The sequence below is a fragment of the Hippocampus zosterae genome, chromosome 18 (genome assembly GCF_025434085.1).
Source record: "Hippocampus zosterae strain Florida chromosome 18, ASM2543408v3, whole genome shotgun sequence".
NCBI classification, from domain to species: Eukaryota; Metazoa; Chordata; class Actinopteri; order Syngnathiformes; family Syngnathidae; genus Hippocampus; species Hippocampus zosterae.
The window spans coordinates 4,088,080-4,108,674 of record NC_067468.1 but is presented as its reverse complement, the minus strand read 5'-3'; the positions used below and the strand labels follow the sequence as shown (position 1 = coordinate 4,108,674).

Below are 20,595 nucleotides of genomic sequence, written 5' to 3'. Positions count from 1 at the left end.
ATTTTTCTTCTTTCATGTATGTAATGCATGTACACTCTCCACCCTTTCATGCACCCTGTAACCTGATAACATGATAAGCTGTCCACTGTAGTAACCGCTGTCCCTGAAAGGGTTAATGACCTTTTATCCCTTGAATCTGAATTGTCACTCATTAAAATATTGATTCTTTTCATTCCTCCTCTTAGCAAGCTGCCTACCATGCGGAGGTCAATAAAGAGGTCCGGATGAGAGCGCTGCGCTATGGAAACGAGTGTGCAACGGGATACCTGGGACTCCTGGAGCACGTACTAGTGGTAAGTTGCCATGGGAAACTCATGCCTTGATTCTGTTAGGATCAGAGGGAGATATTTTTTTTGAAGACACATAGTTCCATGATCCATTGATTTCGGAATCTGAAATATGTTTTCTTTTGAAAAATTACCGGATCCTCTGTTACGTCCGTCAACATATGTCACTCTTGATGCAGGTCAAGGCGCGCTTCACGGTCACGTGATAGGTTAAAGCTAAAATGAAACCCAGGAGAAAGCAAAATGAGTAAAAAACAAACCTCTTGGGAAGTGGAAACGGCCCAGCCAGGAGACAGAAGAGGAGCCTACGACTTTCAAGAAAAACAAGGCTACATTTAATCGACAATATCAGGGGTCCTACTGAAAATGTGGATTAATCTCAACGGGTGATTCCCACACAACAAGCCCACTCTGCATAATATGTGGTGATAGTAAATCGTATTTTTCATGCAATTTGTATTTGCGGAGTGTCTTATTTTGAAGGCACGTTAAAACGTTACCCTAGCAACCAGAGAGTGTTGCGGCCAGATAGGACATTCCTCGTGTCATGATTCGTGTTTATGATGATGTTTAGAAAATACCACAGGTGTCATGCAGGTCATATAATATTATTTTGTTGTATTTATCTGCCACACCTTAAAGGCCGGTCCCTGAAAATATTGTCTGACATTAAAACTGTCCGTGGGGCAAAAAACGTTGGGGACCGCTACTCTCCAGATACATTGATTCCATTGACATCTTGTACATTTTCTTCGACAGTTCTCTGGTGTATGAATCACGTTTTTGTCAAAATCATCCCAGGGCTCAAAATTTATTTCACACATGACATATTTGTTGTCTTGCAGTAGTTCATTTGTTTAATAACGTCCTCTATTTCTTCCCCCTACCCCCCCCCCCCCCGCCCCCCCACATTCTCTTGAAATGTTTTTTGAATTTAAACTTGTGGTTCATTGATATTTGTGCAAAGCCGGTGAGTATGCAACATGACTAATCAAACAAGTGTGAGTTGCATTGGTTGAAATCATCTTAGTTCATATCATAACATGTCTGTTAACGGTGTGTTTTCTTGAAATCAGGCTTTTCCTGATTTTGGATGTGAAAGTTGAACCGAACGAATATAAGAAGGGAAGCGTGTTAGGGAAATTATACTAAGAAAAAGTAATCCTTGACCTTGTGACGTCTTACACTTTGTATCCTTTATGTGACCCACCGTAGCAAGATGAGTTGGAATTCGATCGTGTCAATTCCGAGATACAAGGCAATAATAATAATAAAAACACACGCATGGAAGTCACAACTTTGCCCCTCTTATAGGCATGCGACACAAAGGTAGCGTTTCGTACCTCCATCCATCCATCCATCCATCTTCTACCGCTTATCCGGGGCCGGGTCGCGGGGGCAACAGCTTTAGCAGGGAAGCCCAGACTTCCCTCTGCCTAGCTACTTCTTCCAGCTCTCCCCGGGGGATCCCGAGGCGTTCCCAGGCCAGCTGGGTGACATAGTCTCTCCAGCGTGTCCTGGGTCTTCCTCTGGGTCTCCTCCCGGTGGGACATGCCCGGAACACCTCACCGGGGAGGCGCTCAGGAGGCATCCGAATCAGATGCCCAAGCCACCTCATCTGGCTCCTCTCGATGTGAAGGAGAAGCGGCTCGACTCGGAGCCCCTCCCGGATGACCGAGCTTCTCACCTTATCTCTAAGGGAGAGCCCGGACACCCTGCGGAGAAAACTCATTTCGGCCGCTTGTATCCGGGATCTCGTTCTTTCGGTCACGACCCATAGCTCATGACCATAGATGAGGGCTGGAAGGTAGATCGACCAGTAAATTGAGAGCTTCGGCCTTTGGCTCAGCTCCTTCTTCACCACGACAGACCGATACAACGTCCGCATCACAGCAGACGCTGCACCGATCCGCCTGTCGATCTCTCGCTCCCTCCTGCCCTCACTCGTGAACAAGACCCCAAGATACTTAAACTCCTCCACTTGGGGCAAGATCTCCCCCCCGACCTGGAGGGGGCACTCCACCCTTTTCCGACTGAGGAAATTTGGAGATTTGGAGGTGCTGATTTTCATCCCAACCGCTTCACACTCTGCTGCGAAACGCTCCAGTGAGAGTTGGAGAGCCCTGTTTGAAGGAGCCAACAGCACCACATCATCTGCAAAAAGCAGGGATGTAATACTGAGGCCCCCAAAACGGACCCCCTCAACGCTTCGGCTGCGCCTAGAGATTCTGTCCATGAAGGTTATGAACAGAATCGGCGACAAAGGGCAGCCTTGGCGGAGTCCTACCCCCACTGGAAACGATTCCGACTTACTGCCGGCAATGCGAACCAAACTCTGACATCGGTGGTATAGTGACCGAACAGCCCGTATCAGGGCGTTCGGTACCCCATACCCACGAAGCACCCCCCACAGAACTCCCCGAGGGACACGGTCAAACGCCTTCTCCAAGTCCACAAAACACATGGAGACTGGTTGGGCGAATTCCCACACACCCTCAAGGACCCTGCTAAGGGTGTAGAGCTGGTCCACTGTTCCACGGCCGGGACGAAAACCACACTGCTCCTCCTCAATCTGAGGCTCGACTTCCTGACGGACCCTCCTCTCCAGCACCCCTGAATAGACCTTACCAGGGAGGCTGAGGAGTGTGATCCCTCTGTAGTTGGAACACACCCTCCGGTCCCCCTTTTTAAAAAGAGGGACTACCACCCCGGTCTGCCAATCCAGAGGCACTCTCCCCGTTGACCACGCGATGTTGCAGAGGCATGTCAACCAGGACAGCCCCACAACATCCAGAACCTTGAGGAACTCCGGGCGGATCTCATCCACCCCTGGGGCCTTGCCACCGAGGAGCTTTTTAACCACATCAGTGACTTCAACCACAGAGATAGGAGAGCCCACCTCAGAGTCCCTGGGCTCTGCTTCCTCCAAGGAAGACGTGTTGGTGGAGTTGAGGAGGTCTTCGAAGTACTCTGCCACCGGTTCACAACGTCCCGAGTCGAAGTCAGCAGCGCCCCAACCCCACTGTACACAGTGTTAGTGGTGCACTGCTTCCCCCTCCTGAGACGTCGGATGGTGGACCAGAATTTCCTCGAAGCCGTCCGAAAGTCGGCTTCCATGGCCTCACCGAACTCTTCCCATGCTCGGGTTTTTGCCTTGGCGACCACCAAAGCTGCGTTCCGCTTGGCCAGTCGATACCCGTCAGCTGCCTCTGGGGTCCACAGGCCATAAAGGCTCGATAGGACTCCTTCTTCAGGTTGACGGCATCCCTTACTGCTGGTGTCCACCAGCGAGTACGAGGGTTGCCGCCATGACAGGCACCAACCACCTTACGGCCACAACTCAGATTGGCCGCCTCAACAATAGAGGCACGGAACATGGTCCACTCGGACTCAATGTCCCCCGCCTCCCCCGGACCATGGGAAAAGCTCTGTCGGAGGTGGGAGTTGAAACTCCTTCTGACAGGGGATTCCGCCAGACGCTCCCAACAAACCCTCACAATACGTTTGGGTCTGCCAGGACGGACCGGCATCTTCCCCCACCATCGGAGCCTACTCACCACCAGGTGGTGATCAGTTGACAGCTCCGCCCCTCTCTTCACCCGAGTGTCCAGAACATGCGGCCGCAAATCCGATGACACGACCACAAGGTCGATCATCGAACTATGGCCTCGGGTGTCCTGGTGCCAAGTGCACATGTGGACACCCTTATGTTTGAACAAGGTGTTCGTTATGGACAGTCCGTGACGAGCACAGAAGTCCAATAACAAAACACCACTCGAGTTCTGATCGGGGGGGCTGTTCCTCCCAATCACGCCCCTCCAGGTCTCACTGTCATTGCCCACGTGAGCATTGAAGTCCCCCAGTAGAACAAGTGAGTCCCCAGCAGGAGTACTCTCCAGCACACCCTCCAAGGACTCCAAAAAGGGTGGGTATGCTGAGCTGCTGTTTGGTGCATATGCACAAACAACAGTCAGGACCCGTCCCCCCACCCGCAGGCGGAGGGATGCAACCCTCTCGTCCACCGGTGTGAACCCCAATGTACAGTCACTGAGCCAGGGGGCAGTAAGTATGCCCACACCTGCTCTGCGCCTCTCACCGTGAGCAACTCCAGAGTGAAAGAGAGTCCAACCCCTCTCAAGAGGACCAGAACCTAGGCTGTGTGTGGAGGCAAGTCCGACTATATCCAGTCGGAACTTCTCTGCCTCACACACCAGTTCGGGCTCCTTCCCTGCCAGAGAGGTGACATTCCATGTCCCAAGAGCTAGCTTCTGCAGCCGAGGATCGGATCGCCAGAGTCCCCGCCTTTGGCTGCCGCCCAGCTCGCATTGCACCCGACCCCTTTGACCCCTCCCACGGGTGGTGAGACCATGAGAAGGGGGACCCACGTTGCCTCTTCGGGCTGAGCCCGGCCGGGCCCCATGGGTGTAGGCCCGGCCACCAGGCGCTCGCCAACGAGCCCCACCTCCAGGCCTGGCTCCAGAGGGCGGCCCCGGTGACCCGCGTCCGGGCAAGGGAAACTGAGTACCATCAATTTTATTTTTCATAAGGGGCTTTGTGAGCCGTGCTTTGTCTGGTCCCTCACCTAGGACCTGTTTGCCATGGGTGACCCTGCCAGGGGCATAAAGCCCCAGACAACTTAGCTCCTAGGATCATTGGGACACACAAACCCCTCCACCACGGTAAGGTGACGGGTCACGGAGAGGGCGTTTCGTACCTACCCGTTCATATTTGTGATAACAATGTGATGACTAGCGTAGCGCAATGGTTGATATAGAATAGGGAAGCTGCAATCATGCTCTTTTTAACGATGCCAAAATATAATTTTTTAACTCTGGGTCAGTGTTACTCATTTTGCTGTGGCAGCTCACTTATGTTCACATGAGCACATTAATTAAAAGTCACTGACACAGTTTGTCAAATGCTTGTTTGCTTGCACTGGACCCAGTTTGATCTCTGGCCAAACAGCCTGCCTTTGCATCCAGTATTTGTTTTCATATATGTTGAATTACCGTAAATACATCTGTTCGGTAATTCCATTGAAGAAACTGGAGCATGGACAGAAAGTTGACATTGATATTTGATCAGTGGTAGTGTATACACGCAGCAAGAGTCACTTTCAATCATTTAGTCCAGTGGTCACCAAACTACGGCCCACGGGCCGAATCCGGCCCACCTCCACATTTGGTCCGGCCCCCTGAACAATACCAGAGAGTCTTTTGATTTATTTTTCATCTATGTATATTTGTATTTTATCATAAAATTTGGCTTTTGCAATAACATATTCCTTAGTTATGAACTATTTTCATGATTAACTATTAGCTAGTAACAATTTTATAAACACATACAGTATAACGTGACATTTGTTCCATCCTTCTGCGGTCTGTGCCGTTATCTGGCAACCCCAGGAAAAAAATCCTAAACCCGTCCCTCTCAAAGAGAACGTAATCATGGCAAAAAGGTGAGGTAAGAGAAAAAAAAATATTCAGAATACAGGGAATGTAACCCAAAATGGAGAAACATTTGTTTTTTTCAAGGCAAAGAAATAATTGTCTGTCTCATCTGTCGGTGGCGGTATTCAAAGAATACAATCTGCTGAGACACTATGAATCCCGTCACAACAACAAGTACAATTTTTTGCATGGGCAAATGAGAGCAGACAAACTGTCAACGCTAAAAAGAGCAACGTTAGCTCAGCAAAATACATTTGTACGCCAAGCTCAGCTGAACCAGCCATCTGTTTGGGCTAGCTTTCGGTTTGCTCAACTGATAGCAAGCAGCGGTAAGGAGAGTTTGTGAAGAAATGCATGAATGCTGTCGCAGAGGTGGTGTGTCCCGAGAAGAAAGACGTCTTTAATACCGCGAGTGTATCAAAAAAGTTATTTGATTTTGTGTGGGTTTCTGGGAAACAATACATTTTTACGTCTAGATACTCTTGCAGTCACAATTTTGCTGTTACAAACTGACCCCGGCCCCCCCATCAGAGAAGCGAAAAGTTATGTGCCCCTCACAGGAAAAAGTTTGGGGACCACTGATTTGTTGTCTGTGAGTGTTAATGCAACATGTTCATATGAAGATCTTGAACCCTTTCAGGAACAACAGTGGACATTTTATCATGTTGTCAGGTTACAGGTTATCATTATTGGTGCATGAAAGGGTTCAAATTCGCTCTAGGTTTCAAGGAATACAGTCCAACATAATGTCAGTACTCGCCCATAAAGGCAAAATTTTGCCTTCAACATAGGTGTCGTAAAATGTACTGTATGTCCACAGCTGTAGTTAATCCTTGAATTTTGTCTACTTCTTAGAGAATCTTGCGCCCTCAAAAATTTGACTTGAATCACGCAAATTAAATATTCATGAGAAGAGCAAGGCAGGCAGTAGAATAAGTCCGGTACTTTCATCATCAATTGTTTTCTCGTGAATTTATCTGTTGAGGGTGATTTAAAAAGTGTTTGCAGTGCAAATTACATGTTGTTATTTTTATTTTTTTCTACAAAGATGGCTTCCTCTTGTCACCTTTCTATGGATAAAGTCAACAAAACTGTTTGACCTTCACTTATGTTAAATTCAGTAATCTTTTACCCTGTTATTTGCCAGTTATTTTAGGTCTGCCTATTGAATCCGGTCAATTTGGCTTTTTTGTTTTGACTGTAAAAATTCTCTTTGCATCCACTCGCATAAATTCAGTTTAGTAAAAAATAAAGTAAAATCAATGGTCCACTGGTAGGACCTTTTTATAGATGTGATCTGAGTCCGTTCTTCTGTTCCAGACACTTGAAATGGATTGTGGCCTTGTCCACACCCAGTCGATCTGGTTCTGAAACCGGACTATCCCTGAGAGTCTCAACGTGCTGCTTAGCAACATAGCTTGTTTTTTTGTTTATTTTCTGTCAGGAGCATGTGGCGCTATAGCAGATTTTTACCCTTTCACAACAGTTACCATCCTCACCTTGAGAGAAATTAAATTCACACACAAAATCGTTTAACTTGGGGTTTACAAATGTCCATGTTGAATTTCTGATGTGTAGCAATGCTTTTGAAGCTCAAACAACAGGAGTGTTCCCAGTGACTGTTTTTATCCGAGTGTGAGAGTGTCGGTTCATTTGTGAGTTGTGTATGAGCTGGCATGTGCGTCGGTTTGGCTTGTTGCATGCGTTCCTGTACTATTGCGTGCACACCTCTATCTTGTCATGACAACACATCTGAAAAAACCCGAGCCGGGCACAGGCTGAGCCAAGTTAATACTTTGCAGCTGTCAGACACTTCTCCAACTTGAATAGTTCATGTCTACCTAGGACAGTTTGAGGACACCAACTGACAGTAAAATAAATGGCCCTGTTGCAATTATAGAAACCCTGACCAATTATGTTCACTGAATTTTTTAAATGGGTTTCCTATGGTATCTGATCAATAGATTTTGTCGTTTTACCGACAATGAAAAAAAAATCAAGGGTTCGGCATACAGTATTAACGTCATTGTCAGCAGAGGCAATAGAAGCATTTTTTGTAGGGGAACATCAGCTACATGGTTATAAAATGTCTACAAGACACTAAAAGAAATCATTTCAAATTTCTTCTTCCCAAAATGTGCTCTATAACCTGGATAAACAACTCAACACAAAAAAAAATCTAATGCTGTGGTAATTCTCAGCCAACCAATGCCTGTGCTGTGATGTGGCAAAAAGTAAAGTTTACATGGGGTTAATCGGTGCCACTTGAAATGATGTATGTCCCGACTCCCATTTAACACAAGTTGGAATGTGACTGTTTCATTGTTAATCCAGCCACATACCCAGTTACAAAAGGGAATTTACTTTTGTGCCACCACGCAATCTTTCTGCGTCACATCTTGAAAACATTACCCAGTGTGAACACGAGGTAAAACACACAAAGCTTAAATCCAAACATCACACAGGAATGTGGTATCAACTAAATGCAAATTAAATGCTGAAAATAATTAAGGATTTGAGCAAATGACAAAGGGTGGGATGAAAGATTACAGAAAGATCAGCATTTGTATGTTACATTAAATAGAATCTTTTTTTTTTTTTCATGCCCTCAATCAGATTATCCAGAAGCCCTCGCATGATATGAAGCAGCAGTTGGCCAGCTACTCCAAAAGGGTCGCGGGCTCTGTCACCGAGTTGATCCAGGCTGCAGAGGCCATGAAAGGTATTGTACCCGCCACATAAAAGCGCAGTCGCTGGACAATATTGTCACTTGATTCTTTAAGATGTCTTTTTGTCCTTTTATTCATGACTTTTTTTGTGTTCGAATGAATCATTTGTATGCTTTACAAAACTATATTTTATGTTTTAAACTTATTACCTATGTGAAAATGTATCTTTAATTAACAAAAGAGTCTGTTGGAGAAAATAATCTCAAGCAAAGTGGCACAATTAGCTTTGGTTAGTGGCTAATACTCAATAGCCTAGCAGCGCAACTGCTGACTCCATACAATACAATACAATAGATCCTGATTTATATAGTGCTTTCACAACAGCTGCAGCTGTAACAAAGCGCTCAACAAAACAGTGAACATAAAGTAAAATAATAAACACAATAAACACAACACATAACATAAAACATAGCTGTGCACTTTGTTGTTAGCTTTATAGCTGGCAGGGGGTAAATCTCGTGATACTTCGGGCCTCTGGAGTTCAGGGCAAAAAGAAAACTGTCTCCTAAGTCCCCCTGGAATGTCTGACCGCCATCAGCTCAGCAGTTTGTTGCATGGTAGAGGTCAGGCAGCAAGTCCTGTCTCTTTCAGAATGTGCCATTCTGGCTCCACTCAGCAGAAGCACATACAAGGTCACATTACACCGCCATATTTAAAGGAGGGCTGCACATACTGTAGTTCTAATGGTTTTCACCATGGAAAATTTGGGAGAACACCCAGTCATGTTTGAGCAATGTGAACAGCAGAGGGCTTACAACGCAGCCTTGAGGGAATCCGGTGCGAAGTGTGATCGAACCTGAAGTGTTAAATGTATTTAGTTTGTATTGCATAACATTCGTAGCTACAGAAGAAAAAAGGTCAAACATTTGTTTGAGAATTGTAGTTTACTTTATAACATGATTACTTAAAGACGTGTTTAAATTCAATTTACACTTGACTATGTCACTGTATTTAAAAAATAATAGAACTCATAAAAACAAACAAAAAAGATATATTTTCAAAAATAAAAAGTAGCAAACTGAACTGGGAAAACCAAACTCAAAATGAAATGAATTAATGAAAAATCAAAAACGATTATAAGCCTGGTTTCAGTCTACTTTGTTTCTCTGCATATATATTACTTTTACAAGGTCCCCTGTTTGTTTTTGCATGTGTGTTTGGTTAGATGACTAATCCTGTGCTTGATGTTATAGTGTCATAAAATGTGTCTTTGCGAAGTTGGTCGAAGCTTGTGCCATTGTCTTCCAAAGTGCTGGAAACATTCTGAGTGTGTTGTAGGCACTGAATGGGTGGATCCTGAGGATCCTACTGTCATCGCTGAGAATGAGCTGCTCGGAGCAGCAGCAGCCATTGAAGCAGCTGCCAAGAAACTGGAGCAACTGAGACCCAGGACCAAACCCAAGGTTTCTTTTTCTTTTCTAAATAATATAGTGTGTCCACTCAGAACCAATGTCCCCCGCCTTCCACGGGACGTGGGAAAAGCTCATTTTATAAAATAACAAATATACGTACATGATGTAATATAATATAATGACAAATATCTATATTTGACCAACAGTGATTGTGTTGTGCAATTGAGCAAGAAGGGACCCATTCTAATGTTAATGGCATAATCTCAGAAATATGGAAATGCAAATAAATATATTCTGAAAGTGGATTTCTTTCGGTTGGCTGCTCTACTTTGGGCTTTCGTCATCTTTTTCACCTTTTTTACCTTGCTTCTTTACATTCCTGAGCCTCTGTGTGTTTCTTCTTCAGTCTGAAGATGGCCATGGATGCACAATTTATATTGATTCAGAATCACCTGTTAGCAGTCTGTGCTAAATTTACGGTAAAACTTAAAAAACATAAAAATCTGGCAATTAATAAAATAGTTTATAATCAGATAATAATAATCAAAAAGGTGTCAAACTGCGACAGTGTATCAAATCAACCCAAGACGTGAATATATTCTCTATTTTTGCACCCCTAAAAGATTTAGCAGTGTGTCCAGTCCATGGCATGACGGATTGTAATACTCTCATTTTGTTATTCTTGACCCCTGTGCGCGGTTGTTAACTTTCCAAATGAGGGCACCTTTTTGTTTTTAACAACTGCTTCGCACCTCATCACAGCTGTTGCACATGATGTGTTTATTGACTGTTGGTTTCCACCTCCTTAAACAGGAAGCAGATGAGAGCTTGAACTTTGAGGAGCAAATTCTTGAGGCCGCCAAGTCTATTGCTGCAGCCACCAGTGCTCTGGTCAAAGCTGCTTCGGCAGCACAGAGGGAGCTGGTTGCTCAAGGAAAGGTAAGGCTTACCCAATACATGTCAACTATCCACAATGAAAATTCAGCTGTGGGCCCCTCACGACACAAAGCCCACGTCCATTTATTTAGAGTTCTTCCCCCCCCCCGCCTTCCCCCCATGTTGATTGGATTTGCCTTAAACATGCTCATACTCCTTAAAACAGACATTTGTTTAAGTGTGTTGTTTTGTCGTCAAATCTTAATCATAACTATGATGAATGAATCATCCATTGCCCAGCAACACATAAGTACGACATAATAACGACATGCCATTCTGACACGTTTACAGGTGGGAGCTATTCCAGCCAATGCAGTGGATGATGGACAGTGGTCTCAGGGTCTGATTTCTGCCGTGAGTCTTCTCCATCCAGTTTGAAATACTGTATCAAAGAATGTACTTGCCAATTTTAACCTGTCAATGCCTTTGGACTCCTTAGGCGCGAATGGTAGCTGCAGCTACCAACAATCTTTGTGAGGCTGCCAACTCAGCGGTTCAGGGACACGCAAGTGAGGAGAAGCTCATATCTTCTGCCAAGCAGGTGGCAGCCTCGACTGCTCAGCTTCTGGTGGCCTGCAAGGTCAAGGCTGACCAAGACTCCCAGACCATGAAGAGGCTTCAGGTTAGCACTGCTTGCCAATGCCAACTCCAGTAATACCTAAAATGTATTTTTTTTGGGAAAAAAACAAACAAAAAAACAAAGTCAGGACAACCGTTATAACACGCTGCCCGGAACAACTTCAAAATAAAAGCATACCGAGGCATTGATGACCATATAGGATTTTATTAGCTCAGATTTATTTTGAAGTTGGCCTTCTTACTGGATTGGTGGCCTGTCACTGTGATGCATCCTCAAAAATTGTTACTATGCTTAGCTTGACTTCTTTTTCTTGTTAGTGTACATGTAAATAAGCAGAAAAAAAGTTTCATTTTGTTTTTAAGTGAGGTACCTAGTTGACTTTATATTTGACTTTAATTTCATCCCACTTGGCGGCCCAGTGGCCAACTGGTTAGCATGTCGGCCTCACAGGGTTCGATTTCAGCTCCGACTTTCCTGTGTGGAATCTGTGGATGCTTGCATGTTCTCCCCGCGCTTGCGTAGGTTTTTTTCCGGGTACTCCAGTTTCCTCCCACATTCCAAAAACATGCTTGGCAGGCTAATGGAACACTCTAAAATTTAGAGTGTTACATTACACTCTAAAATTTAGAGTGTTCCATTACGTCGATCCTGATCTACCGGTAGATCTAAGACAGGTCCCAAGTAGATCCGAGGAGTGTTGAGGAGAAAAAAAAACAAACAACCATTTATGTGTCTTTGTACATGTTAGTAATATTTTGTGTTAATGTACGCTGCACTCTAATCATCCTATCAGTCTCATTTTCACAAAAACAATAAATAAATAAATAAATAAATAAATAAATAAATAAATAAATAAAGCAGGTAAATCTTGAATATACGGTGGCGCATAGTTGTTAGCGTCACCGGAAGTTGTTAGCGCTCAGCAGTCTGCAATTGCAGCTTGTGATCAGAGCTGTTGCGCTCTATCTTTTATCGTCATTATTCTCATTCAGAGTTTGCTTTGTGTACAATTCACTGAGGGCACGGGCAAAGAACAGGAATCTAGGAGGGCCCAGGGAAGCACTTTAAAACGGTACGTGTGAGCTACGATAGTTAACAGGCTGGAAAAGTGCATCGCGTGCCTCAGTTTCAGGCTGTTTCTCATCATGTGTTTGTGTGTGTCAAGTCAAGTCAAGTCAACAGTATTTATAGAGCACTTTCAAACAGCCATCACTGCATACAAAGTGCTGTACATGGAGCGATTTAACATGCACAATAAACAGTAAGACAAATCGGTAATAATAATAATAATCGGTAGAAAGCACCAAGCAGTAAAATCAAGAACAAATCTAAGTCATTCTGAGTTGAACGCCAAAGAATACAAGTGAGTTTTGAGGAGGGCTTTAAAGATGAGCAGCGAGGAGGCTTGCCGAATGTTCAGTGGGAGGTCATTCCAGAGAGAGGGACCAGCAACAGAAAAGGCTGGTCCCTCTCCAGTACCAGTTTAGTTCTTGGTACTTCCAACATAGACTGGTCCACAGACCTGAGGCGCCGGGCGGGTGTGTAGGGGCGGATGAGCTCAGAGAGGTAAGGTGGTGCAAGATTATTCAGAGATTTGAAAACAAAGAGGAGGATCTTGAAAATAACTCTAAAATGAATGGGGAGCCAGTGAAGGGATGCCAGAGTAGGAGTTATATGCTCCCCCTCTTACGAGTACCAGTCAAGAGGCGAGCAGCGGCATTTTGGACCAGCTGAAGGCGCTTAATGGAGGACTGGCTGACTCCAAAGTACAGGGCATTGCAGTAATGGAGCCGGGATGTGACAAAGGCATGAATTACTGTCTCAAAGTGTTCATGTGAGAGGAGAGGTTTTATTTTGGCCAGCTGTCTAAGGTGAAAGAAGCTGGATTTAACAACGGCACCAATTTGCCGATCGAGTTTGAAATCACTATCCAGTTTAAGGCCCAAGTTTGAGACCGTTGATTTCAGATAAGGAGACATGGGGCCCAAGTCTACAGGATGGAATGTACGTGTGTGCACGCGCGCGTGTGTGCGCGCGCGTGCCGGTAAGGGTAGATCCCGGGAGGTTAGTTGATCGAAAAGTAGATCTTAGGTCCAAAAGTTTGGGCACCCCTGCTCTAAATTGTCCCTAGGTGTGAGTGTGAGCGCAGATGGTTGTTGTGTGTCCTGCAATTGGCTGGCAACCAGTTCAGGGTGTACCCCGCCTACTGCACAAATGCAGCTGGGATGGGCTCCAGCACGCCCCACGACCCTTGTGAGGAGGAGCGTATCAGAAAATGGATGGATGGATGGATGGATTAATCCCACCTGAAACATGAAACATAGAGTGGATATTTGTGGTGATAGTAGCAATCCAGCCATCCAGACGGTTCATTTATTACTTGCGGCAACAACGTGACCTAATCTTCAGTAAAGATCCCCAAATGAATGACAAGATTTAAAAGCCCCAAAATAATTATACCTCTTCCCACATCACTCCTCTGTAGACATGAGATGATAAAAATATGAGCTCCTTCGCACTGGACCATATTTACTTCTGTAAATCCCGCTACGTGATGTCATACTTTGTGCATGCGTCTCAACGTCGTGCTTTGGATACATGCCTGTCACATCACAGGCGCATTCTGTTTTCATTAGAAATCACATTTAGCATCATGCCCTGCTGTGTGAGCATAGCTTAGTTGACTTTTGGGGCATTTTTCTTCTGGGAGAAAAAGTATTGTCTAAAATATACAGGGGTGCCTTGACTTATAAGTTGGATTTGTTCCGACACCATACATCACACAGAACCCAATCTTACACACACACACACACAGACACACGCACACACACACACACGCGTACACGGTGTGGTACATTGATGCCATGTGTCTTTAAACAGCATTACAGCTATTGCCGGCTACCTCTCTTTGTAGCTGTCGTTTCCCAGGTCCCGCTGTGTGCAGCAGCTGCTGGCTGCTTCAGCAAGAAGCTGTCTTGTGTCTCTTTAGCAGAGTGTACACTCAAAAAAAAAGGTGTTGCCCTTTTAGGGAGTTATTCTCAAGGCTAATTAACATAAACATATAGGGTAATAATACTACAGGACATGAATTCTGCACTGCGCGGAACGAATGAGTTTTGTGAAAGAAAGCAAAAATCTAACATTGTGAATGCACTGTATAAAAAAGAGTGGGTGAACTCAAAATTTGAAGGCACCGAATTTTTATTAAATTTTAAGTTGGAAGTACTTTCACAACAAAGAGTTTACAGAACTGTTGGCCTTTGTGTTGCCCCCCCCCCACACTTTAAAAGAAAGGGAAAACTGAGAAAACAACTTGCTTATTTGTTGTGCTGACATTGTTGCCATAAATATTATAATATACTGTATATTTTAAAGTTGTCCCAATTTAAATATTGTTTTCGCCTCCCAAAATGCAATTTTTTGCAGTGTAGATGTCAGGAATTGCAGGTCATGAGCCCAAGCACTATTTGTTGTAAAATCTCTTTGTAAACTACCGGTAATTTGTTCTTCAATCGAGGTTCCATCACAATTAGTATTTTTTTGTTTTCATTACGCTGGAGGCGGGGCACTTATAAGTCAAGGTACCACTGACTGAACTGTCAAATTGAAACTGTGGATGTTTCCAAGACATTGAAAGCGCAGCAATCACCCGTCATAGCGAACACCGCTAAATGTTATATTTATTTATGACTGTGTATCTTAACTGAGAGCACATCAGTCAGTCCCAGCCAGCTCGTGTTCTCTGATCCAATAAGCAGTGGCTTATCCCCTCCTCTTCTGGGCCTGCAGCTGCCACCACAGTAATTCCAATATATTTATGTCTAGTGGGGGGGATCTTGGAAACAATCCACCAGTCAACCAATGGCACACAGAACTGGAAACATTAGCCCTGACCTATGTTTACACTCTTAGCATCTTGTCTCTTCCCTTTGCAATGATGCTTTTTAAAGCTAATCTCGCCATCTTTTAAGGCTGTCATGTAAAACGGTTTACTGTACATAAAACAAACATTTTTTTGTTTGTTTTTGTAAATTACTACATTGTATGCAATTAATTTACGATGAATCAAAAGTTACAGAGCAGTGTGAGGGCCAGTGGGCGACAGAATTGCACGGTCTGGTAGAACTGGCCTGGTGTGATTGTGAGCATGGAATAAAATGTGAATTACATCCTGGATGTGACTGAAGTAAATATTTGTTTTAAAACGTGATCGTTTTGTGAAATGGGGCATTTATCAAATCAGTTATGACATCAGTTTTGAGGTAGGGCTGCAATCATAAGCGATTGCTTCAGTATAGCCGGACAGTTGTTGAAAGTTCACGTCAAGGCTCTGATTCACAGTAGCATTCCAATCAAAGATAAACTAATCGGATGATTGTATAACGTTTTTGTGATTGTGTCATCCGCTACTGCGCTCAGCATCTGCTCCAGCCCACAGAGCCACAAAAGGAGAGAAAGCTCCTCTTCCTCGACCAATGAGAGAGAAATATTTGGCTTTGAGTTGCACTACACCAGCCCACCTGTTTTCCTTTTACAGAAATTTCCAGGCACCACCAGAAAAAAAAAACATTGTTATGGTTTTGAGGTCGACTGTAAGATCACTCGTGGTTGCTTCCTTTCCCTTTAAGGAGTTGCTGCTCACAACAGACCAAGTCATGCGCTCATTTCCCTGAAAATATGTCATCATCGAAACAGATGAATGCCTTCACTTAAAGTTAACATTACAAGAGATATGATTTGTTTGTTTTTTTAGGTGCCACGTGTATGCGCTTTTTCTCAACTGATGTCTGTGTTTCGCTAGGCTGCTGGAAATGCTGTGAAGAGAGCTTCGGATAACCTGGTGAAGGCGGCACAGAAAGCGGCGTTTGATGCTCAGGATGACCAAGCGGTGGTGGTCAAGAGCAAGATGGTGGGAGGTATCGCTCAGGTGAGTCGAACCGAAGACATTCAAGTTGATGATCGCGTGTAGGTATGAACTACCACAGGAATGTTAAATTAAGCAGAGCACAGGCATACTTTATTAGTGGATGCATTAAGCCATCGTACATATTATTCGTTTATTGCAATATTTTTGGAGGGAGGAAACACAAAGTTAGTAACGCGAACTGTCAACGGTTCCCACGACTGCAGCGCTCATCACTCTCCAGACAACGCCACCCCCGCCACCACAACTGACTGTAGGCAAGACACAGTTGTCATCGTAATCCTCACCTGGTTGTCATCACACATGCTTGACGTCATCTGAATCAAATCATTTTCTCAGTCTCATCATATCACCGGACAGAGTTCCCGTCATGCATATTGTTCCAAATAAACAATCTAGTATGTTAACTGATATTCGGTTATTGTCAGGTCCTTATTTTCATCAGTAAAACAAAAACACATTGTCTTGTCCAGGGAAACCAAGACAACAAGTACAATAAAAAATAACGAGATTTATTTGAGGAAGAAAAAAAACATGGGGAGACACCATTCACACGTCTGCAAACGGAACCTCCAATGGTACGAACAGTTAGTTAGATTTAGCACTGTTAGATGTCAAATTCCCATTACAATTCTCCTCTTTTGATCCTAAGGATCAACAAGGAGGAAAAAAAACAAATACAAAAGCACAATTCGACATGCAACGAGAGAGTGTCCCCAAATTAACATCAGACTGAAGCCGCGTAGTTTGAAAACAGTCACCATAAAGAGGTCGGAAGGGGATGCCAGGCATTTCCAGCCGTTTGTCTTTGTAAGGGGGTGAAGTACACAGGACGGAGGAGTTGTCCAATGGGCGAGGTCGAATAGGCAATGCATCAGTGTTGATGTGACAGCGCGACAAGGATTTGGGAAATGTTAGTAAAAGACCCGGGTGAGGAGACGAGACGGGTAGCGTTTATCTCTGTGGGGTCGACTGAGGAGATGGTTTGGACTAGTACCGTATTGGCCCGAATATAAGACGGTGTTTTTTGCATTGAGATAAGACAGGAAATGTGGGGGGTCGTCTTATATTCGGGGTCAAGACATTATACCCATTCACGACATTAGATGGCGCCAGATATCATTGAAGCGAATGCTGAACTTGACTCCCCAGGCCAAAGTGAACCTCTGTCACGAAGAATAAAAATAAAAATAGCGGTAAGAAAGAAAACAGAAGAATAATAGAAGAGAACGTAGCGACAATCTGGAGAAAAGTGAGTCAAAGATCGGCCAGGTTAACCGGCAGCTGAGTAGACGTTATGATGTAATTTACATTTCAAAAACCAGAAGCCATTCATTTACGAATGTGATTGCACTTTAGTTTACATAGTTTACAATGTTCAGATATTAAGATTTGAATGAGGCAAAACAACATGCTTTTTCTCTCTCAAATATAATGTTATAATCATTTGTTTCAGATGTACTGTAATTATTTTCTGTATAAAAATTTAATTGGTGGTCAAAAAGTCTTTTTTCAAACTTGAGTCTTGAAAAAGAGGGCGTCGTCTTATAATCAGGGCCGTCTTATATTCAGGCCAATACGGTATTTATTTCGTGGATATTGTCAGCACAACAAAGTTGTTTTGGTGAGTCTACAAAGTGTACCAACATAATGTTTTGTAGATTATCGCTGCCCAAGAGGAGATGCTTCGCAAGGAAAGGGAGCTGGATGAGGCCAGGAAGAGGCTGGCCATGATCAGGCAGCAGCAGTACAAATTTCTACCCTCAGAACTGCGGGAAGATGGTCAGGAACAGTGAGAGAATCGGTGGTATAATGGTGATTCATGGAATGCTCAGGTCCTCCACCCAGGGACATGGAGAGAAAGTGGAGTAGGGAGGTGGGTGAGCTAATTCCGCAGCAATTATACTGAATTTGTCCCTCCAGGTCATTTTCAAAGTGAAATGTGCTATAATACCCGTGTTTTACTTTGATACAGAAATAGATGTATATGCCTTAAATCCTTACAAGTTATCTATGCTTTTTGATATGTACTGATCGATTATTTACAAAATATAGGGCTCACTTTATAGTTCTTTTTTTTCTAATTGTGTGGTCTACATTTTGGAAATGCCATGTGCCTTCATAACTCGAATTTAGCATTTAGACAGTTGAAGGTAAGCACAATTTTATGCTTTACTCCGAAATTTCTATGCAAGGGTTATGTGACAAAAAAAAATTAAGTGGCTCAGTGTATAACTGTGTTATAAGCACATGACAATATTTGAATTGATGGTGAATGTTTTTAAAACGAAAGCAGTGACATTGCAATGGAAGAGTGCGGGGACAAAAATATATTTTTTACAGATTTAGCAATTTTTTAGCTATTTGACTTTCATTCGTGTTTTACGGCATAGTTTTTGAAATTGAACACGGACAGTATTTAGTCATGGATTATATTTGAGAGAGCGGTCAAAAATCAAGAGGCTTGATATTTAACATTTGTTTTCACTGTATTTGGATGTGAAATGATTAATTGAACCTTTGCCAAAGTATTGTGTCTGATGCAGAACTAATAACAGTCTACTGTAGGGGATCCCCATCGCAGTATAGTTTACGGATGTCTGTCTGTGCATTATTTTGAAGTGACATCATTATTTTCCCTTTACGAAGTCCCAAATGTTAAATCACAATATTTTTCCCCTAGTGTATAATTGTTTTTCAAAGTGCCTTTCTATTGAATGTATCAAGTAAATACATTCTCTGATGCCTGTCATTTATCCTCCAACGCACTTAACTCACGTTACTAAGTTAACAGGGCATCATATAAACTCACTATTGAAATAATATTTGGCACAGCTACAGTAAGTAGATTGATGATTTTTAAAATCTGTCATTTTCAAAAGCCATTATTTCACATTGTGACTTTGGTATAAATATATTGCCGGTGTAAAACAGTAGCACATCGCGCTGTACTGAAGCTATGTTTATGCATTAAAGCCAGTTTTCATTGGAGCTCTTCATTTCTGTTTTCCTGTCCACAGATTCTTTCCTGTATTACATATACCCTTTGTGCATTGTTGGGGATATAGTGGATATCAATCGTCTACACACCCATGTGCGAATATCAGGTTTTTGTGGTAAAACTGACCCCCCCCCCCCCCCCCCAAAAAAAATGTCACCTTTATTACAATGTATAACCAATATAACCTGGGGAAGTAAAATTCAATGAGAGACTTCCCAATTGTGCACCCTCATATTACTGTATTTGGATGTAGGCGGCTGTGTTCAGAAGTAACCAATCATATTCAAACTCATGTTAAATGGGGCTCAGCACACAATTGTCACCATTGAAAGCTCAGACTCCATTTAACCTTTTCATGCACAAATAATGATAACCTATAACCTGATAAGCTGTCCACTGCAGTAACCGCTGTCCCTGAAAGGGTTAACGTTCCGATGTTCTAGTACACTTTTCTTGCCTTTTTTTTTCTCTCCACACACACACACACACACACACACACACAAAGAAGTTGAATTTGTCCCACTCCGACTGTACCAGTTGCGACCTCACAGTGTCCCAGGCAAATTTAAACAGCACAAATGGCTTGTGGGGGGGGGGGGGGGGGGTCTTTTTTTTCTCAAAACACATTTTGACCCGCCTTCATTACTTGCTTAATTTTGATAAAGATATTATCATATAAGCATTTCATACCTGTCACCAAATAACTTCATGCAGGGAGATTGTGGCATATCTTCACACGATCAGTACAAATCACAGTGTTATGTGAAGTTATGTTAAATAACTAAATTAATGTAAGAATAAATAGAGACATATTTTTACAGTCGTGTAAACGATGTAATTGATTTTCATGGTCTGTCTCTCCATGGTGGTTGGCATTGTCAAGTGATGTGAGAGGGGGGATATATTTTTTTTCTCCGACTTTGCAACTTGGGCCAGCCAGTTTGAGTGCTCGTTTGGGTGCTCTTTTCCTGGTTAGAGTTCCGAAAATCTCAACTTCCTACTTTGCTGGAATGCAGCATTTGGCTCCAAATGTAGCAGGAGTTGTCTGTCCAAAACACGCCTGTCCGGTGCATTTTCACTCATGTGGTCCCCAAGTTCACCGGGGCCAGGGCCGTATACTGTACTGTGCTTGAGTGCAGCGCTAATAAAACTTTCGGAGTTCTATTTTTGTGACCGGTGCAGATTCATCATGGCATGCAGCATTAATCTGCACAGTGGCAGATTAAGCTGGGTGTCATTAACTTCACAGATGTGGGCAAGCCAGCATATTTTAGGTGGTTTGCACCGATGTGAGCATGAACACAACCTGCCCCAGTAGTTAGACGTGGCCTGAACA

At 43.6% G+C, this 20,595-nt stretch overlaps 1 protein-coding gene and 1 long non-coding RNA gene across 4 annotated transcripts in view; both read left to right on the top strand.

Annotated features, from left to right (window-relative positions):
* Positions 1-19,249, top strand: part of tln1 (talin 1) — a 96,714-nt gene extending 77,465 nt beyond the window's left edge. For all 3 annotated transcript variants that reach the window (XM_052050051.1, XM_052050052.1, XM_052050050.1), the window contains 8 exons: positions 186-293; positions 8,354-8,459; positions 9,745-9,869; positions 10,632-10,757; positions 11,046-11,108; positions 11,194-11,376; positions 16,136-16,261; positions 17,920-19,249. In XM_052050051.1, coding sequence (XP_051906011.1) covers positions 186-293; positions 8,354-8,459; positions 9,745-9,869; positions 10,632-10,757; positions 11,046-11,108; positions 11,194-11,376; positions 16,136-16,261; positions 17,920-18,054 — 972 coding nt within the window. In that variant the 3' untranslated portion in view covers positions 18,055-19,249. The remainder of the gene's footprint in view (positions 1-185; positions 294-8,353; positions 8,460-9,744; positions 9,870-10,631; positions 10,758-11,045; positions 11,109-11,193; positions 11,377-16,135; positions 16,262-17,919) is intronic.
* LOC127590748 (uncharacterized) lies at positions 4,460-6,996 on the top strand. Its single transcript, XR_007959759.1, has 2 exons — positions 4,460-4,581; positions 4,663-6,996. It is a non-coding gene; the product is annotated as an uncharacterized LOC127590748 (long non-coding RNA).
* Positions 19,250-20,595: the final 1,346 nt, after the last annotated feature.